Source organism: Phlebotomus papatasi, chromosome 1, assembly GCF_024763615.1.
Source record: "Phlebotomus papatasi isolate M1 chromosome 1, Ppap_2.1, whole genome shotgun sequence".
NCBI classification, from domain to species: domain Eukaryota; kingdom Metazoa; phylum Arthropoda; class Insecta; order Diptera; family Psychodidae; genus Phlebotomus; species Phlebotomus papatasi.
The window spans coordinates 20,549,632-20,564,166 of record NC_077222.1 but is presented as its reverse complement, the minus strand read 5'-3'; the positions used below and the strand labels follow the sequence as shown (position 1 = coordinate 20,564,166).

Below are 14,535 nucleotides of genomic sequence, written 5' to 3'. Positions count from 1 at the left end.
ACGAATGCACAAACAATATTGTTAAAAAAAATGTAGGCTGAAATGTTAAGGAAATGTGTCTTGTAGTCGGCCGGTTCCTCAACTCGACCAGTGGTGTTATTATTTATTTATTTATTCAATTTACTTAGATTTCCTATAATATGGTCTAACCGGTCTAACATTATAAGGTCTATTATATTATACAGTAGACTCTCGCTAATTCGGCTCTTTTAAGATCGGGCTACTTTTTTATTCGGACAGCAGTTACATTTGAAAACATTTGTCATTTTTCAAATTTGATTACAATTATCAAATAATGAAGCAAATATGCTCAAATTTTCCACAGTTTGTCTTAGTTTTTATGTGATTTTCCCGATTTTCCATTATTAACGGATTTTAATGAAATTTACAATAAATATGAGTATGTAAGCTCAATATGTGTATGCAGATGAATAAAAAATCGTTGCATTTAAAAAAAAATGTCGCCCGAATTTCTCTCTATGGCCTCTACACACTAGTAGAAATTTCTTTAAAAAATGCCTTTTAAAGAAAATTTCCCCTATCCTTTGTAGACAGAAACGTCAGATTTTTTTTAAAAATGTCAATTTTTGACGAAAATTGCTTCTAGTGTGTAGACACCATAATTCAAGAGACATTTTGGTCCCAAATGCCCGAATTTGAAAAAATCATCTAAGGTAAAGTGGTACAAGTTGGACAATGGTACAATTTGGACAGGGCTTTTTGTATTGATAAATTTAGTAATATTCTCGCTCAATCGGCTCTTTTTCAATCGGAGGAAAAATTTTGTTGACATTTAATTATGAAGCTAATTTGCTAAAATTCGCTGTAGTTCTTCCTTTTTTATCGTGATCCTTTATAATTGAGCGCTTTTTTTGTGGAATTTACAAAGGCTGACGCCCAAATCTATCGATAAATCAGATGACATATCGCCCCAAATGTCCATCTGAGAGAGAGTCTACTGTACATGCGTATTTAAGGACATTCATAAAGTTTGATAGTGACATTACACCGATTAAATATGTGTTAATTTTGAACCGGTCAATTTGATCGGGTCTTGGTAGGTGAATTCTGCTAGTTGTTTTGAATACAAAATCATTTCATTCCCTAAACATAAATTCGAAGAAAGTAATGTTCTGAAGTAACCAGTGAGTGTTGGAGGAAGGCATGCTTTTGAATGCATTATCCTTTCAATATTCCAGATCATATTCAAAATGTACAAATTATATTCGAAATGTAAAGAAATATAGTGTTAACATCTTCTAAAAAGAATTTAGACAGAGTTCTTTATTCATTAAATATTCCAAGAAAATTACATAATTTTAATCAGTTTATTGGTGTCCAAAATTACCCTCAGTGTCCGAAATTATAAGCTGTCCCAAATTATAAGCACTTTCTTTAATACCCCTAATACTAGTTTGAAATATTCACACGCTACCGCATTAAAAAAACACTTTTCCCTAAGCCCCATTTGTGGTGTGAGTGAACTGTGAACGGAACTGATTTGGCTCTGAATGAGCTTAGTCACCTCTCGGCTTAAACCATGAATCTATCCAGGGCAAAGCCTCTTCAAAAACGACCAATATGACGTCGTTCAAATGCAATACGACAACTGTCGATGCAACCGACAATTTTTTGACGGATTTACTTCAAAATGCTTCATTTTGACGAAAATTTTTCACAATGTGTAGAAACCTTTAGTCTTCTAAAAGCTATTTAATAAAAACACAAATGCATTTTACGAATATATTTTTTTTAGGCAATTCAATTCATAATTTATTATGTAATAAACGGCTAAAGGGGCTCCTGATGGGCATCTTCTGTCCAGGACTGAGAAAATTTTTTCATAATTTATACCATTTCCCACCTACAAATCAACTTTGTTGTAGTGCTTTCACATTCATTATAACTTAACTCTCTTCCCTCTTGCTGCAGACACACACAAGAAGATCAAGACCAGATTATAAACATGTTTACAGTGCAATTAGATTATTCCTGTGTGGAATGTGATCCCTGCCGTAGAGGATTTCCAATTATCGCTTATCATTTTCCATGTCTGAAATAATTGCATCTGAAATTGGGGAGAAAAAGGTTTCAGGTCAAAAGAAGATTGTTTGCTGAGATTTTAGGCTCCGATATGACTCACTCTTTCCGTCGCATGCCACAATCTTCACCTTGTCCACTTTGGCAAATTCATGAACTTCCCGGAACTCAACGTCATTGAGCATTAGCGTCCAGACGTTATCGCAGAAACGGTAAGTATTCAGTTTTGCCGCTTTGAACGTCACGCGGGCTTTAACGCGGTTTGAGAGGGCTGCATTGATGGATTTGTCAAATTGCAGGATCACCTTGAGGGCCAATTGTGGCGTAATTTGTCCATACTGCAAAAGAGATAAGAGATCAATCAATCCAGAAGTGAGGTTAGGTTCACCTGAATTTTGCAAATATTCAAGGAAAATGGACTGAAAGCCTTCTTAAATAATATAAAGGATATTTTTTTTAATAAACTACTATCCTAATTTGGAGAATTGAAGAAAATTTATGCAGAAAATCAATTAAAATTGAGGAAAACGCAAAAAATGCAACAAGTTCTTGTCTACCTGAATCAATTCATCCAAACTTTCTTGCAAAGTATTCCCCAGGGTTGTATTTCTGTACAATTGGTAGGACATTTTGTCTGGTTCACTTTACCAAGCAGATTCACTACCCAAAATACTCCAGATCAGCAGGAATATGATGAGAATTTCCTGCTTTTTCTGGATTCAACACAACACACAGAAAAAATCTAACACTTTCTTCTTCTTCTTCTACAAAGTGCTAAGAAATAAACTCCACATTCTCTTAAAATAAGAGTGATAAATGCCCAAAACCGTTATTTCAAAAAATTATGCCTAAATATATTTCATCAGAAACTGCCAAATTTCAAAATTTAATCACAAAAATGCATTTTTCACTGAAAATTTGTAGTATTTTCCAAATTTTCTTCAATCTCAATGTAAAATTTTGATGTAAATCCCATAAAATTACCTAAATTACCTTAAAAAGCTCATCCAGAGACTCCTGCAGTGCGAGTCCAACTGTTGTCTGCCGGTACAACTGATAAGACATCACTTAATACTTCAATTTTTCAAGATTTTCACAAATTGCCCCCCGTGTGATAACAAAAACTCGCAATTGCGACGTTCTTTGGGCAAAAATTCTCTCACAACTAGCACAAAATCCATGAAAAAAAAAACTAAAAACTCCAGTTGAGCACTCAGAAACCAATAAAATGCACAAAAGTTTTTCACAGATCGTGATGTCGTGATGCAACAACGACAAATGGAAGAAAAGTCGCTTCAATATTTGCCTCGGATACAGAAAAATGATAAAATAGGCGATTGAAAAAGTTACAAGATGAGAAAAAAAAATCCAAAAGACATTGCACAATGACTCAATTGAACCCAAAAACTGATCTTTTGTGTTGTTTCCGTCTTATTTGCATGTGTAATTCACTCATATTTACCGCAGTCTCTCTTTCTGCCCCAGGAAAATCTCAACTCAATTCCCCAGAGCTGACTGGAGTGACGAATGTATTTAGATAACAGTATCAAATCGGGCTGTTGTTCAGGGAGAAACGCACACAGTATCGGGTCAGAAGTTGATAAGACTTTTTACAGCACATAGCAGAATTCTCTCAGTCGTTCGCCTAATCTCGAGTGGTGATTTATTGAAGACACGGACAAATCACTACTCTGTCCGAAAATCACATTTATATTGCATGAGATTGAGTACTATTAAAATCATTATCAATAGTAATCTAATATTGACTAATTTATTGATTAGAGCTTGTGTTATCAGTGGCTTCTGTTTTACAATTTTTCCTCTTGCAATTGGATCGTATATCTCCAATTAAAGTGCGAGCTTGAAGATGGCTTTTGACTTTATCGTGGGTGCATACAAAATCTGGAGAACGCATTCAGGCGTAAGTGATAAAAACTCGAATAAATTTTTGCTAATTTTTCACAAAATCTACAGAAAACTTGTGTAATATTCATATCCATCACGTCCATCACGTGTTATTTTTTTCTAATTATTCCGACGTGTGAATTAATTTACTACTAAACCATTCGTAATTCATGCAAAGAGAAATCAATTGTGTACATAAACTCCGGAAAATATGTGTTAAACAGAAAAATTTTCATGTGTTAAGTGCTCAAACTTCTTAATCTGTAATTTCTTAAAAATTCATACAGAAAAAAGTATCGTTTTCATACAACAAAGACTGCGATTTGGGATTCAAATTCAATTAATGTGCTTCGTGTAATTTGGACTGTTATTGAAGCAATTAATATTGCCGACCTTCAGCTTTACATGTTATCAGTATCTTTGAAAAAAATTCCAATAAGCTTTCTTGCTAATCTCCAAAACAATAGGATTTATGACGACTGAATCATTTTTTTAATCCACAAAACGAATCGAGGAACAAAATTTAAAATACGGTTATAATTTATAATATGATTGTAAAGTTCTGGGTGTTAATAAACTTTGCATAACCCTGAATTGTCTTTAAAAAAAACTGGTATTATACCAAAGTTTAAGGAAAATCTAAATCCAATTTAGTTTATGAATATAACATAGAAATATTGAATTTTATATGCAAAACATGTTACTTTTAGTCGGAAATAAAAGTTTCCTGATAGAAAATCAACCACTTTTATAACCATATTAATGATTTTTTAACACTAACTTAACATTTTATTGCAAATATATCCTCAGTGCAAATTCTATCCTTATAACCTCAAAAACATAACTGATCCCGGACATTTAAAAATTAACTGAAATGATAAATTATATTCTCGAATTGAAACATTGTAGAATTTTGCATTATTTTGAAGAAAATTAAACGAACCATTGAGGTTAAGTCATTCATAAACTCAAATTCTATAATAACCTTTCACACAAAATAGACTTTTTAGTTAATTTTTGCCGCAATAAACAGTTTCTTTTATTCTAGTCTAAAAACCATATAAAATAAGTGAAATACTCTCCTAAACTAATCTTGAATCTTAATAAATTCTATTCTCAATCATTGTATTCTTTGAAATTAATTTTTTAGTATACTGTTTTGAAAAAGCGATTTATAAAGTTTTATGGATACTTTTTGGTGAAAACATTATCTTTCTTGTTTATATCTTATAAACAAAAGTTATCATGTCGCTACAAATTCCATCATAAACAGGTTAAATTGCTAAGTACGCAAAGTAAGAATATAAGGCAAAATGGGGTAATTTGGGCCACCATTTTCAATTAGCAATTTTGAAATTTTCTCAATATGTGTATTAGGCTAAGATGAGGTAATTTGGAACGATAACTATTTTGGAATTTTGAGATTATCTTACTGTTTCAGACATTTCAGATGCTCAAAGAGAGAAAACCACGAAGAAGTACAAGACTTTACATTTGAGAGTGCTTCTTCGTTGTTTTCTTCTTTTTGCCATCTTAAAGCTGTAAGGAAATCTCAAAGTTCCAAATTAGACATGTTTCCAAATTACCCTATCTTACCCTAAAACAGGGGTGATCAAGGACCGTTTGAAACCGAATAGAAGTCCAAATAAATTTTTCCAAGTAGCGTTTTGAACATTGACGTAGAAATTATCTTATGACATTTGTTCGGTTCTATAGCTCAACTCTGCCCTAGAGGGAAAAAGTAAAAAGTACGAAGAAAAGTTGTTCCTTTCATCTTATTCGTCTTTTTTCCTACTTCGTGATATTCTTCTCCTCTTTTCCCACCTGAAACAGTGAGGAAACCTCAAATTTCCTAAATTGGAAATGGTTCCAAATTACCCCATTTTACCTTACAGGATGTGTGGTGATAACATAAAGAAGCGTATTTTCTATGCACAATACTCGTTCAATTTCATGTCTAGATTCTAGTAATTAAATTCTCTGTTTTATTTAATGCAAGATATATTTTAGAATGCCATGATCCGTAAAGTTTTTGAGGTTGGATTTTGTTACATTAAGAATTAAGAATTTAAGGATCTTAAAAACAGTTTAGCAAAACAAAAAAATTTACAAAATTAGGAGCAATCTAGCAAAAGATTTGATTTTTTTTTTAGGTTAAGTCTAATATAACCTAATGGTTTTTCAGTAGACTCTCGTTTATCCGTGAACTCTTTGTCCGGGTGACATAAAATAATCCGTGAGACAATTGAATTAAGTTTTATTGACATATTGTTCATGATTTGGAAGTTTTGTTAAAGTAATTGTGCTCTCATCTCCTGTGATTTTTTAGAACTCAGGGAAAATGTCTATTCGATAAGGTCAGGATTCAGGATTCACTCCACGAGTTGCTTACGTGAAGAATTGTTAAATTTTAAACGATTGGATTTACATTAGACTCTCTCTCAATTAGACATATGGTGCAAAATATCATCTGAATTATTGAGAGATTCTTCAGGCGCCAAAATCATTGTAAATTTCACAAAAAAAAACGCTCAATTATAAAGAATCATGATAAAACGAGAGGAACTACAGCGAACTGAGCATATTTGCATCAATAGACAAACTTAATCAAATGTGAAAGTTGTCAACAAAATATTTCGTGACAGAAAATCCATCCGAATAAGAGGTTGCCCCATTGAGAAACAGTTTAATTGAAAAAGAGCCCAATTGATATTGAGAGTATCAATCTCTCTAATCCATGTGACATTTTGATCCCACTTTCACGGATAAGCGAAAGTTTACTCCATTCCAATGAAAAATGAAGAAAAAATCTTTCTCCTCTAGGTTAATTTTGGTCTGACAACGCCATATGACATGACAAATCGCGTTTGAATCTCAGGAGAGCTTTTTCGAAAATGCGATTCTGTAGCCGCGACATTGCCATTTCAGTTCACGTGACATTATCTATCAGAAGATGTTTGAGATTTCTGGAAATTCAATAAAAATAATTTTTGTTAAACAAATCAACTAACTGTATTTGATTAATATCATTAAGTAAAAAAATACATTAACAAATCAATTAATCGCATTTTCGAACACATGTGATATGAGAAAAAACTCGACTAGCATTGTCAGATTTCGAACTCAGTGTAACAATGCTACAAAAATTATAGAATTTCCCCTGATGGACGCGAGTTTTAGTACTTTACTGTTCTCAAGTGCTCTGCATTATCGACTTCTCTTTTGTATTGATTCCTCTCGCGACTGTTTTCCCCAGTTCTCGCCGTGTTCTAAAACGACCAAACAGTCGTGACACCAACCAATACAATACTTAACTTTCCATTTTTCATTGAATTAGCACAATAAAACTTCTCGAAATAATTAAATGCAAAATTAAAAAAAAAATTAGAATGAATAATTGTTGTAAATAGCCATGTTTTCCTCTATTTAGTATCTATGCTTTTGACAATTCAGGGTTAATAAGTTAAGACGTCAGTCATTCTTTGTTAAATTGTTTTATACTAGAATTCAGCGGTTAGTGTGACTTATTTTGATGATTTCTCAATCATATGGCTTTTATTAGCACACTCTCCAAAAATGCTATAACCACTTGAACAAACTTTATAAAAAAAAACATTTAGAACTTTAGGTGTCGAAACGAAATTACCTATAATTCCTTTTATTAGAGCATTTACCTCTCAATCATTTCCTTATCACTCAATCCATGAAATCTTGCACGAAATACGGGTTTGAATTGCAAATTTTCAATGTGAATTAATTTTTCCTTGATTTTTCTTTAAAATTTTGGAGGCAATTTTTTAAGAGATGAGGTAAGAGATTGTTTTTAAAATTAAGAGTAGGCATTAATTGTCGAAGTTGGCAGCATTGTTTTGGTGTGAGCCTGAAAATTTCTCGCCCATTGAATTCAGTTTCAACTCACACGTCCGACTGTCAATTCATGGAAATTTTTGTGTTTTTCTTCAGTAAAAAAGAGTATCGATAATTAACAAAATTGTTCAGTAATCTAGCAAAAGATCTTGCTAAATCTCATCCTACTACATTGATCTATCAATTGGGGTGATTGACCTGAAGGTGTTTTAATGGTAAATTGGTGTAAAAACAGTTCACAGAAATAGTGACACAAATGGAGGAGGACTCATTCTTCACGGAGAAGCAATCAATTCGAGAATCAGCGAGATCTCTCAAGAAATACGGCAGCACATGCAATCACGTGAGAAATACTGATGTTCTAGTTCGGCATGAGGTGGAGAAAACTGATACATTGCAGGGAATTGCCCTGAAATATGGCTGCTCGGTAAGAATTTTAGCCATAACCTTCCCAGATGGTTCAATAATCATCCCATTCTTCCTGTCCTTTCCAGACCGAACAGATTCGTAGGGCTAATCGCCTGTATGCCTCGGACAGCCTGTTCCTGCGGCAGTACTTAATGGTGCCTGTGGACAGGAATTCTCCGTATGCACCCAAAGATGAACGCCCTCACTCCCTGCCTCCCCAGAGAGCCACTTCCTTTGCCGGCAGTTGCTCCTCCGATCCCAATGCAAACACCACACGATCCCTGGATCATATGCCCCTCTCGCCGGACGAGGAGAATCGACGGAGTGTCGATGAGTTCCTGGGAAAAATCGACAGCACCATTGCCGAGTCCCGGAAATACGTCAAAAAGTCCCAAAATAGTATTGAGTAAGTAAATCAATTGAAGCCACTTATAAAAGCCTCTCCATATCAAAATCCAATTGAGATTTTCAAAAGAGATTAGATTAAAAATTCCTAATAATCTCCCAGACACCATTTATCGGTCACACTCCAAAAGCCATATTTTGCCATTCAGAATTACGTCTTTAGTTGAATATTTTTCTCATTTTCCTCTCTCTCGACTTCAAAAAGACTCTTTGCGAAATCCCGCGCAACAAAAAAAAGAGCATAATTTTGAAAACAAATACAAATCTACTTTTCTTTAAATATTCGCCGAACGTTGTCTTACTTTCGAAAGTGTTTAGGTCACGCTTTTGCTTTCTTCGCGTAGCTTTAGCTAAAATTAAGAGCTACTTTTTCTTCCTCCTCCTCCTCCTTCAAGAGGACTGTGAAATGTTTTGCAGCAAAAATTGTCTTTGCTGGAAATAGTTCCGCACAGAATCATGACAAAAATAGTAAAGCACGTTTTTCTTAAATAAAAGTTGCGTGCTAAATGAGTAAATTGGTGAAAGCCTTGAATTAGAATCGCAGAAAATATTTGCTAATCAATTATTCGCGCTGAGATAATTATTTAATTGCTATGAAGCATATGCTTCATGCATATACCCTAATTTGTTGAGATCAAGATCGTAATGCGATTGCAGCGCCACTAGCAGTGATCCGACGAATTTCTACTGTTCTGAAAAGTTGAGCATTAGAATACAAATTCCACTATCCTACCTAAAATCGTTGAACTAGACCAAATTGAATTAAACAAAAAATAAATGCCCAAATTAAGTACAACAAATCCATTGAACTGTAATTTTACAAAATATTTTTAAGGATTTTTTATTCTAATCTTAATTTTGAGACTAAGATCAAGGAAATTTCAAGATTTTGGTTTTCTGAAATCCAGAGAAATCTTCTTATGTTTTGCCTGTCGGAAATCAAAAATTTAAGATCAAGATGTCAAATTTGTGGAACGCCTGTGAACCTTTGGATATCCAAGACACAAACCGTGTGGATATCAAGATTTTAAATTCTTAATGATCTTGATTTTTAACAATCTAACCTGTAAATCCTACTAAAATTTCATGTCCTTCGATCGGGCTCAACCTTTGCTAAAATGTGTTTCGCCACTTCCCGATCACGAATATAGGGTGGAGTAAGTACTTTTGGCCACTTTAAGGTTTCATGTGCTTGTAATTTTTATAATTTTTATTTAAATAAAATGAAATTTTGTACAAAGATACCTTAAAGCCGTTTCTTCCTAATAATCCAAGAGAATTCCCAAATTTTTTTTTGGGTATTTTAGTGAAAAATGCATTTTATGGAACTATGCATGTTTCTGTACTTTTGGCCACTTGTTTCCAATAGAATTTTAAAAAAGTAACAGAAGAAGCTTTCGAAAACTTTCACAAATACACAGCACAAGTCCTATTCTTATTTAACACCAAGCGCCTGGCAAGTTGGCCTTTTTATATGGAGCTATTTGAAGCCAATTCCTAAATTGATCTCGGACTCAGCTCACAGTGCTCCAAGGAAAAAATTTATTTAAACAAAAATTTAGTATATTTATCGCTCCATACAGAAATGTATCTTATAATACGGAAAAACTTCTCACTTTTTAAATATTTAGCATGGCGATCACGAGTGCAGAAAAATTCCCATACGCATTTGTATGTGAAAGTAAGAAATTGCCTTCAACTTTGAAGGCCACTCGCCGGGGACTACCCAGCGAGCACACTTAGCTGAAAAAAGTAGCGTTTTCAGCATATTTTTGCTGAATCGACTAGCAAAAATTTGCTGACTGATCAGCAGTTGTCGAACAAAAAGTGCTAACCAAATATATGGAAATGGCACTGAATCGCCAATTTTGTTTCAAGGTTAGCAGAATTCAGCTGAAAATACATATGTTTTCAGCTGAATTGCATTCGGTTAGCATTTGGTGCTCGCTGGGTAGTTTCTAACACACATGATATTCCATTTGAATTTTGAATTCTAACCTCTCTCTCTCCGGCTTTTCTTAATATTAATATTAATCTTATATCTGATACCACGGTCAGAATTTAAAAAGTGACAGCGTTTTAGAAAGCTCTCGTGAAATTCCTCTTCCCCTTCTAACATCACAAGTTTATAAAGCCACCGCTAGGAGCGCTATTATTGAAAAGAAAAATTTTCAATTTTTTAAGTTAAATAATACAGAAACTCCACTGTGCATGGGGTTCAAATTTTAGTATGTTGTAGCCGCTGATTATACCTCACAAACAAAGAAATACTTAAGTCGATCCATAACCCCTGACCCGAGCTATAAGGGGTCAAAGTTTGAAAATTAACCGGCCTATATCTCCGGTTATAATTAACATTTTGACCTAAATTTTGGATTTTTGGTTTCGTCTCGATGAGCACTGGCAGATGAAAGTTCAAAAAGTCACCACAGGTGGCGCTGCGATAGCGTTAAAATTCATCAAAATTCAAATTCATTTTTCTCAAAAACGCCATTGTGCAAGTTAATCAAATTTTAGAGTGTTGTAGCCTAGGTTCGCCGTTATTGCAATATATGAGATATGAGAGGTCAAAATTTGCGAAATTAACAACGCCATGTCCCTGGTTCTGTTTAACCGAATTTGACAAATGAGAGTGTAAATGAAAGATCTCGCAAGACGCTACAACTTTCTAGAAAATTTGAACTTCACAAGACCAACGCTAGGAGCGCCACATTCGAAAAGGCATTTTTCATATTACATAAACTCAATTATTGCTCAAATTTTGATGATTACTTTCGCATAATTGCAGAGGACATTTATATCTATATTTCGTCCAAACATCATTTTTTGCTCAGATTATGCCATTTGTCCGATTTTGTCGTTTTAATGTAAAAATAAATAAATTTCCCACAATAAACACTCTTTTTTGATGATCTTTTTTTTACTAAACTGCGTTATTTAAAAGTTTAAAAGAAAATTCTTATAAAATTTAAAAATTCTTTGATATTGCTGTAGTGCACGCTGTGGTCAAAAAACGCGTTCTAAAAAGCGCATTTATCAAGCAAATGGACTTATGTTTGGGCTTATTGGAAAGATCTTGAATTTCCGACAAAACTGAACCGGTTTCAATCGATTTTGAACAGATAATGAACCGGTTCATAACCGATAACTAATTTTTATTCGAAATTAAATTATATTAGTCCTAAGTTATTTTGGGAAATGTTTTGAGTGATGTATAAATCCATTCAAATCGGTTGTAAACCGGTTATAAACCGATAAGTAATTTTTGTCTGAAAACCAATTTTACTACTCTTAAAATTATTTTGTGGGATCTTTTGAGTGATTTACAAATCGGTTTAAATCGGTTCAGAATCGGTAAACGGTAAATGATGAGAAAATACTTTCGAAGGATAGCATCTATGTCACGAGTTCGAGCACTTCGCAAAACCTCGAACGCCTGGGACACTTTGCCACCTCTTTTGATAAAAAAAAATGCGGTTTTGTGCAGGATTGCTACACAAAAAACACTTAGGGGAAACTGGGGCATCACCAAACATGGGGTAGCATTAAACACTGCGATTTTTAATCAGATAATCGTCTTCTGAAGACAAGACCTATAGTCATTTATAGGCACTATAAAGATACCTGTCCACTGAAAAAATGGTTGAGATACTCCAAATAGTTTAACAATGAAAATTAGTGTTTGGTGCTACCCCGTGTTTAGTGGTGCCCCAGTTTCCCCTAAGTCACAAAACGATCTTGTTAAAATTTTGTTAAAAGGACGTTGTTTATAAATTTGACAAAACTTTTCATATGGAAGAACATCCTTTTTATGGCCTCTACACACAAGAGATAATTATGTCCATATTGAAGAGTTTTTCTTACACAAGTGTAGGGAATTTGCTTCAATATGGACATAAAATTCTGTGTAGAGGCCATTAGACAAACTTTTCCTTTTAGTTTGACAAAACTTTTTCTTAATAGAATAAGCTAGAATGAAAATAATTAACTTGATTACTTTGGAAGGCATTTGGTATATTTCAATACTTAATTTTTGAAAATGCCTAAATCTCAAGTTGAATCTGTCAGGCCTCCTCAAGGGGCGTGGTCTAAATTTTTTATGGGTAAATCTAAAGAAGTCCAAAATTAACTCCTTGAAAAATATGGTATTTAAAAAATAGTTTCAGTGCATATCATATTCTTCCTTAAATGGAAGGGGGGTCAGCGAAAACCAGAAGTCTCTATCTCTTACCGTTTATCCTCTGAGTTAGTAAAAATAGAAAAACTGATGTTTTTGTGCCCAGAACATTTCCATTTGCATCGTTATGCATTGAACAGTTCTGTGTCTCTTAAGACACAATTTTGTTCTACAATTTGTTTAATTTTAGCTTCATTGAAAGTATTTTTAGACAAATGTACAATTGCAGTTAGTGGAAAATTAGTTTGTGAAGTAAAAAAGTTTTCCACGGAGAAGACCTCTTCTGAACTAAATAATGAAAAGAGAGGAGGAAGAGAAAATTATCAACTCATGCTTTGTAGATAAATTTCCATTAAAGTTGCCCATCACTAATGGATATTACTTTTCTCTCTGTGCTTCTTCTTTCCTCTTGGTTCGGGCTTTACCAATAAAATCACAGTTTCCTGTCTCCGGACTGTGTCGATGGTGATGGAATATTTTCGCCCACGAGTAAGAGGTCAAATTCAACGTCCTACTCTGGGCATCCGTGTTCCTCATCGCATCACAGAAACAGCTCATCGGGCAGTGATTCGAGTCATTTGATTGTCATGACGCAGGGACGCCATGTGCAGAATTCTCTGCAGCGATTGGAACGGCAGCAAGATGAGCTGTTCGAGTTGTAGCATTCGGTGAATGCTCTGCCTAAATTCTACTACAAGCTCTACTGCATCAATTTGCCCAATTTACGTGGACAGGTCAGTCGGATGCTGCGAAATGGGAGCGATGAGAACAAATGTCTGGTGAAGAGAGCACAATTCTGAACAGAGATTTCGACTTCTGAAGAAAACAGTGAAGTCTACGAGGACCGAAAACCAAAAGGTAATTTATATTGAAAGGAAAAACATATCCTCCCAGCGACAATTTTGTTACAATAAAATAGAAAAAAAAGAAGAGAAAGGACAAAGTCGATTGGAAGAAAGCGACAAGTTAACCCTCCAAATATATTAAATGTTAATTAAAGCAAATCAATATTTTAATCACGGGCTCCCATTTCTCAGCAAAACCTTAACAACAACAAAACTAACACAATATCGATTTATTTTGATATGCAATCCCACTTTTTGACTACATAAAATCCCTTTATAAATAAAATTCACAATTTTTTTTTGCCATGGAGAAATGCTAAAAAGGATAAATATAGAGAGAAAAAAATATGCAAATGAGAGTAAATTTTCTTAAAGCGAAACATTCTTCTTTTTTTTTGCTTTCTCTCTCCTTGAGAGACTTTTTTTTGGGTATAGAAAAAATTGCCTTATTGAATGAATTAAATTATATAAAAAAAAGAACTTTGAAAAGCGACGTAAAACACTCTTAAAAAATTGTTTTTTGCGCATTAAAATTTTGTAAAATATTATATATATTTTTTTTAAAGTAGAGCGAGAGAATTTATGAAAATTGTAAGACTTTACTTTTTCCCTTATTCCATTTCCACGCTGTAATATTAGATTAATAAATATTTGATGTGAAATATTGTTATAAGTTTTGAAAGAGAAAGAAGAGAAATAAAGAAAAAAAAATTATTGAATCACATGATATTACTTGTAAATAGGTGCAATGAAAAAAGAGAAATTCACACACGTAAAAAACTTCAAGTATTCGTGCTTATTGGTTTATATGATACAGTGGAGGAAATAATCTTAGGTACTCTCTCTCCCTAAAAATTAATAAACAATTGATTCATCCTCCTCTAAGTC

General features: G+C 33.7%; 2 protein-coding genes across 3 annotated transcripts; one reads left to right on the top strand and one right to left on the bottom strand.

The window, feature by feature from the left end:
• Nucleotides 1–1,729: 1,729 nt before the first annotated feature.
• LOC129798172 (transcription initiation factor IIA subunit 2) lies at nt 1,730–3,520 on the bottom strand. 2 transcript variants are annotated; one of them, XM_055841179.1, is made up of 3 exons: nt 2,598–3,520; nt 2,144–2,378; nt 1,730–2,068 (listed from the first exon to the last, which is right to left on the bottom strand). In XM_055841179.1, exons 1-3 carry the CDS (start codon nt 2,667–2,669, stop codon nt 2,031–2,033), a joined length of 345 nt encoding a protein of 114 aa, XP_055697154.1. In that variant the 5' UTR covers nt 2,670–3,520; the 3' UTR covers nt 1,730–2,030. The 2 variants fall into 2 exon arrangements, with proteins under 2 accessions (XP_055697154.1, XP_055697155.1); XM_055841180.1 differs by having other exon boundaries at nt 3,034–3,473.
• A 273-nt stretch (nt 3,521–3,793) lies between these two features.
• On the top strand, nt 3,794–14,371 carry LOC129798171 (lysM and putative peptidoglycan-binding domain-containing protein 2). The gene is made up of 4 exons (XM_055841178.1): nt 3,794–3,961; nt 8,048–8,239; nt 8,307–8,626; nt 13,242–14,371. The coding sequence occupies exons 1-4, from the start codon at nt 3,908–3,910 to the stop codon at nt 13,462–13,464; spliced, it is 789 nt and encodes a 262-aa protein (XP_055697153.1). The 5' UTR covers nt 3,794–3,907; the 3' UTR covers nt 13,465–14,371.
• The last annotated feature ends 164 nt before the right edge of the window (nt 14,372–14,535 follow it).

Bases quoted from the DNA above. Each gene is read 5' to 3' on its own strand.
- LOC129798172 (XM_055841179.1), bottom strand. From the start codon at position 2,669: ATGTCCTACCAATTGTACAGAAATACAACCCTGGGGAATACTTTGCAA. The intron at 2,379-2,597 runs GTAGACAAGAAC...TCTCTTTTGCAG, and splicing joins GTTTGGATGAATTGATTCAG to TATGGACAAATTACGCCACA. The intron at 2,069-2,143 runs GTGAGTCATATC...CCCCAATTTCAG, and splicing joins TGTGGCATGCGACGGAAAGA to ATGCAATTATTTCAGACATG.
- LOC129798171 (XM_055841178.1), top strand. From the start codon at position 3,908: ATGGCTTTTGACTTTATCGTGGGTGCATACAAAATCTGGAGAACGCAT. The intron at 3,962-8,047 runs GTAAGTGATAAA...GTGTAAAAACAG, and splicing joins TCTGGAGAACGCATTCAGGC to TTCACAGAAATAGTGACACA. The intron at 8,240-8,306 runs GTAAGAATTTTA...TGTCCTTTCCAG, and splicing joins CCCTGAAATATGGCTGCTCG to ACCGAACAGATTCGTAGGGC.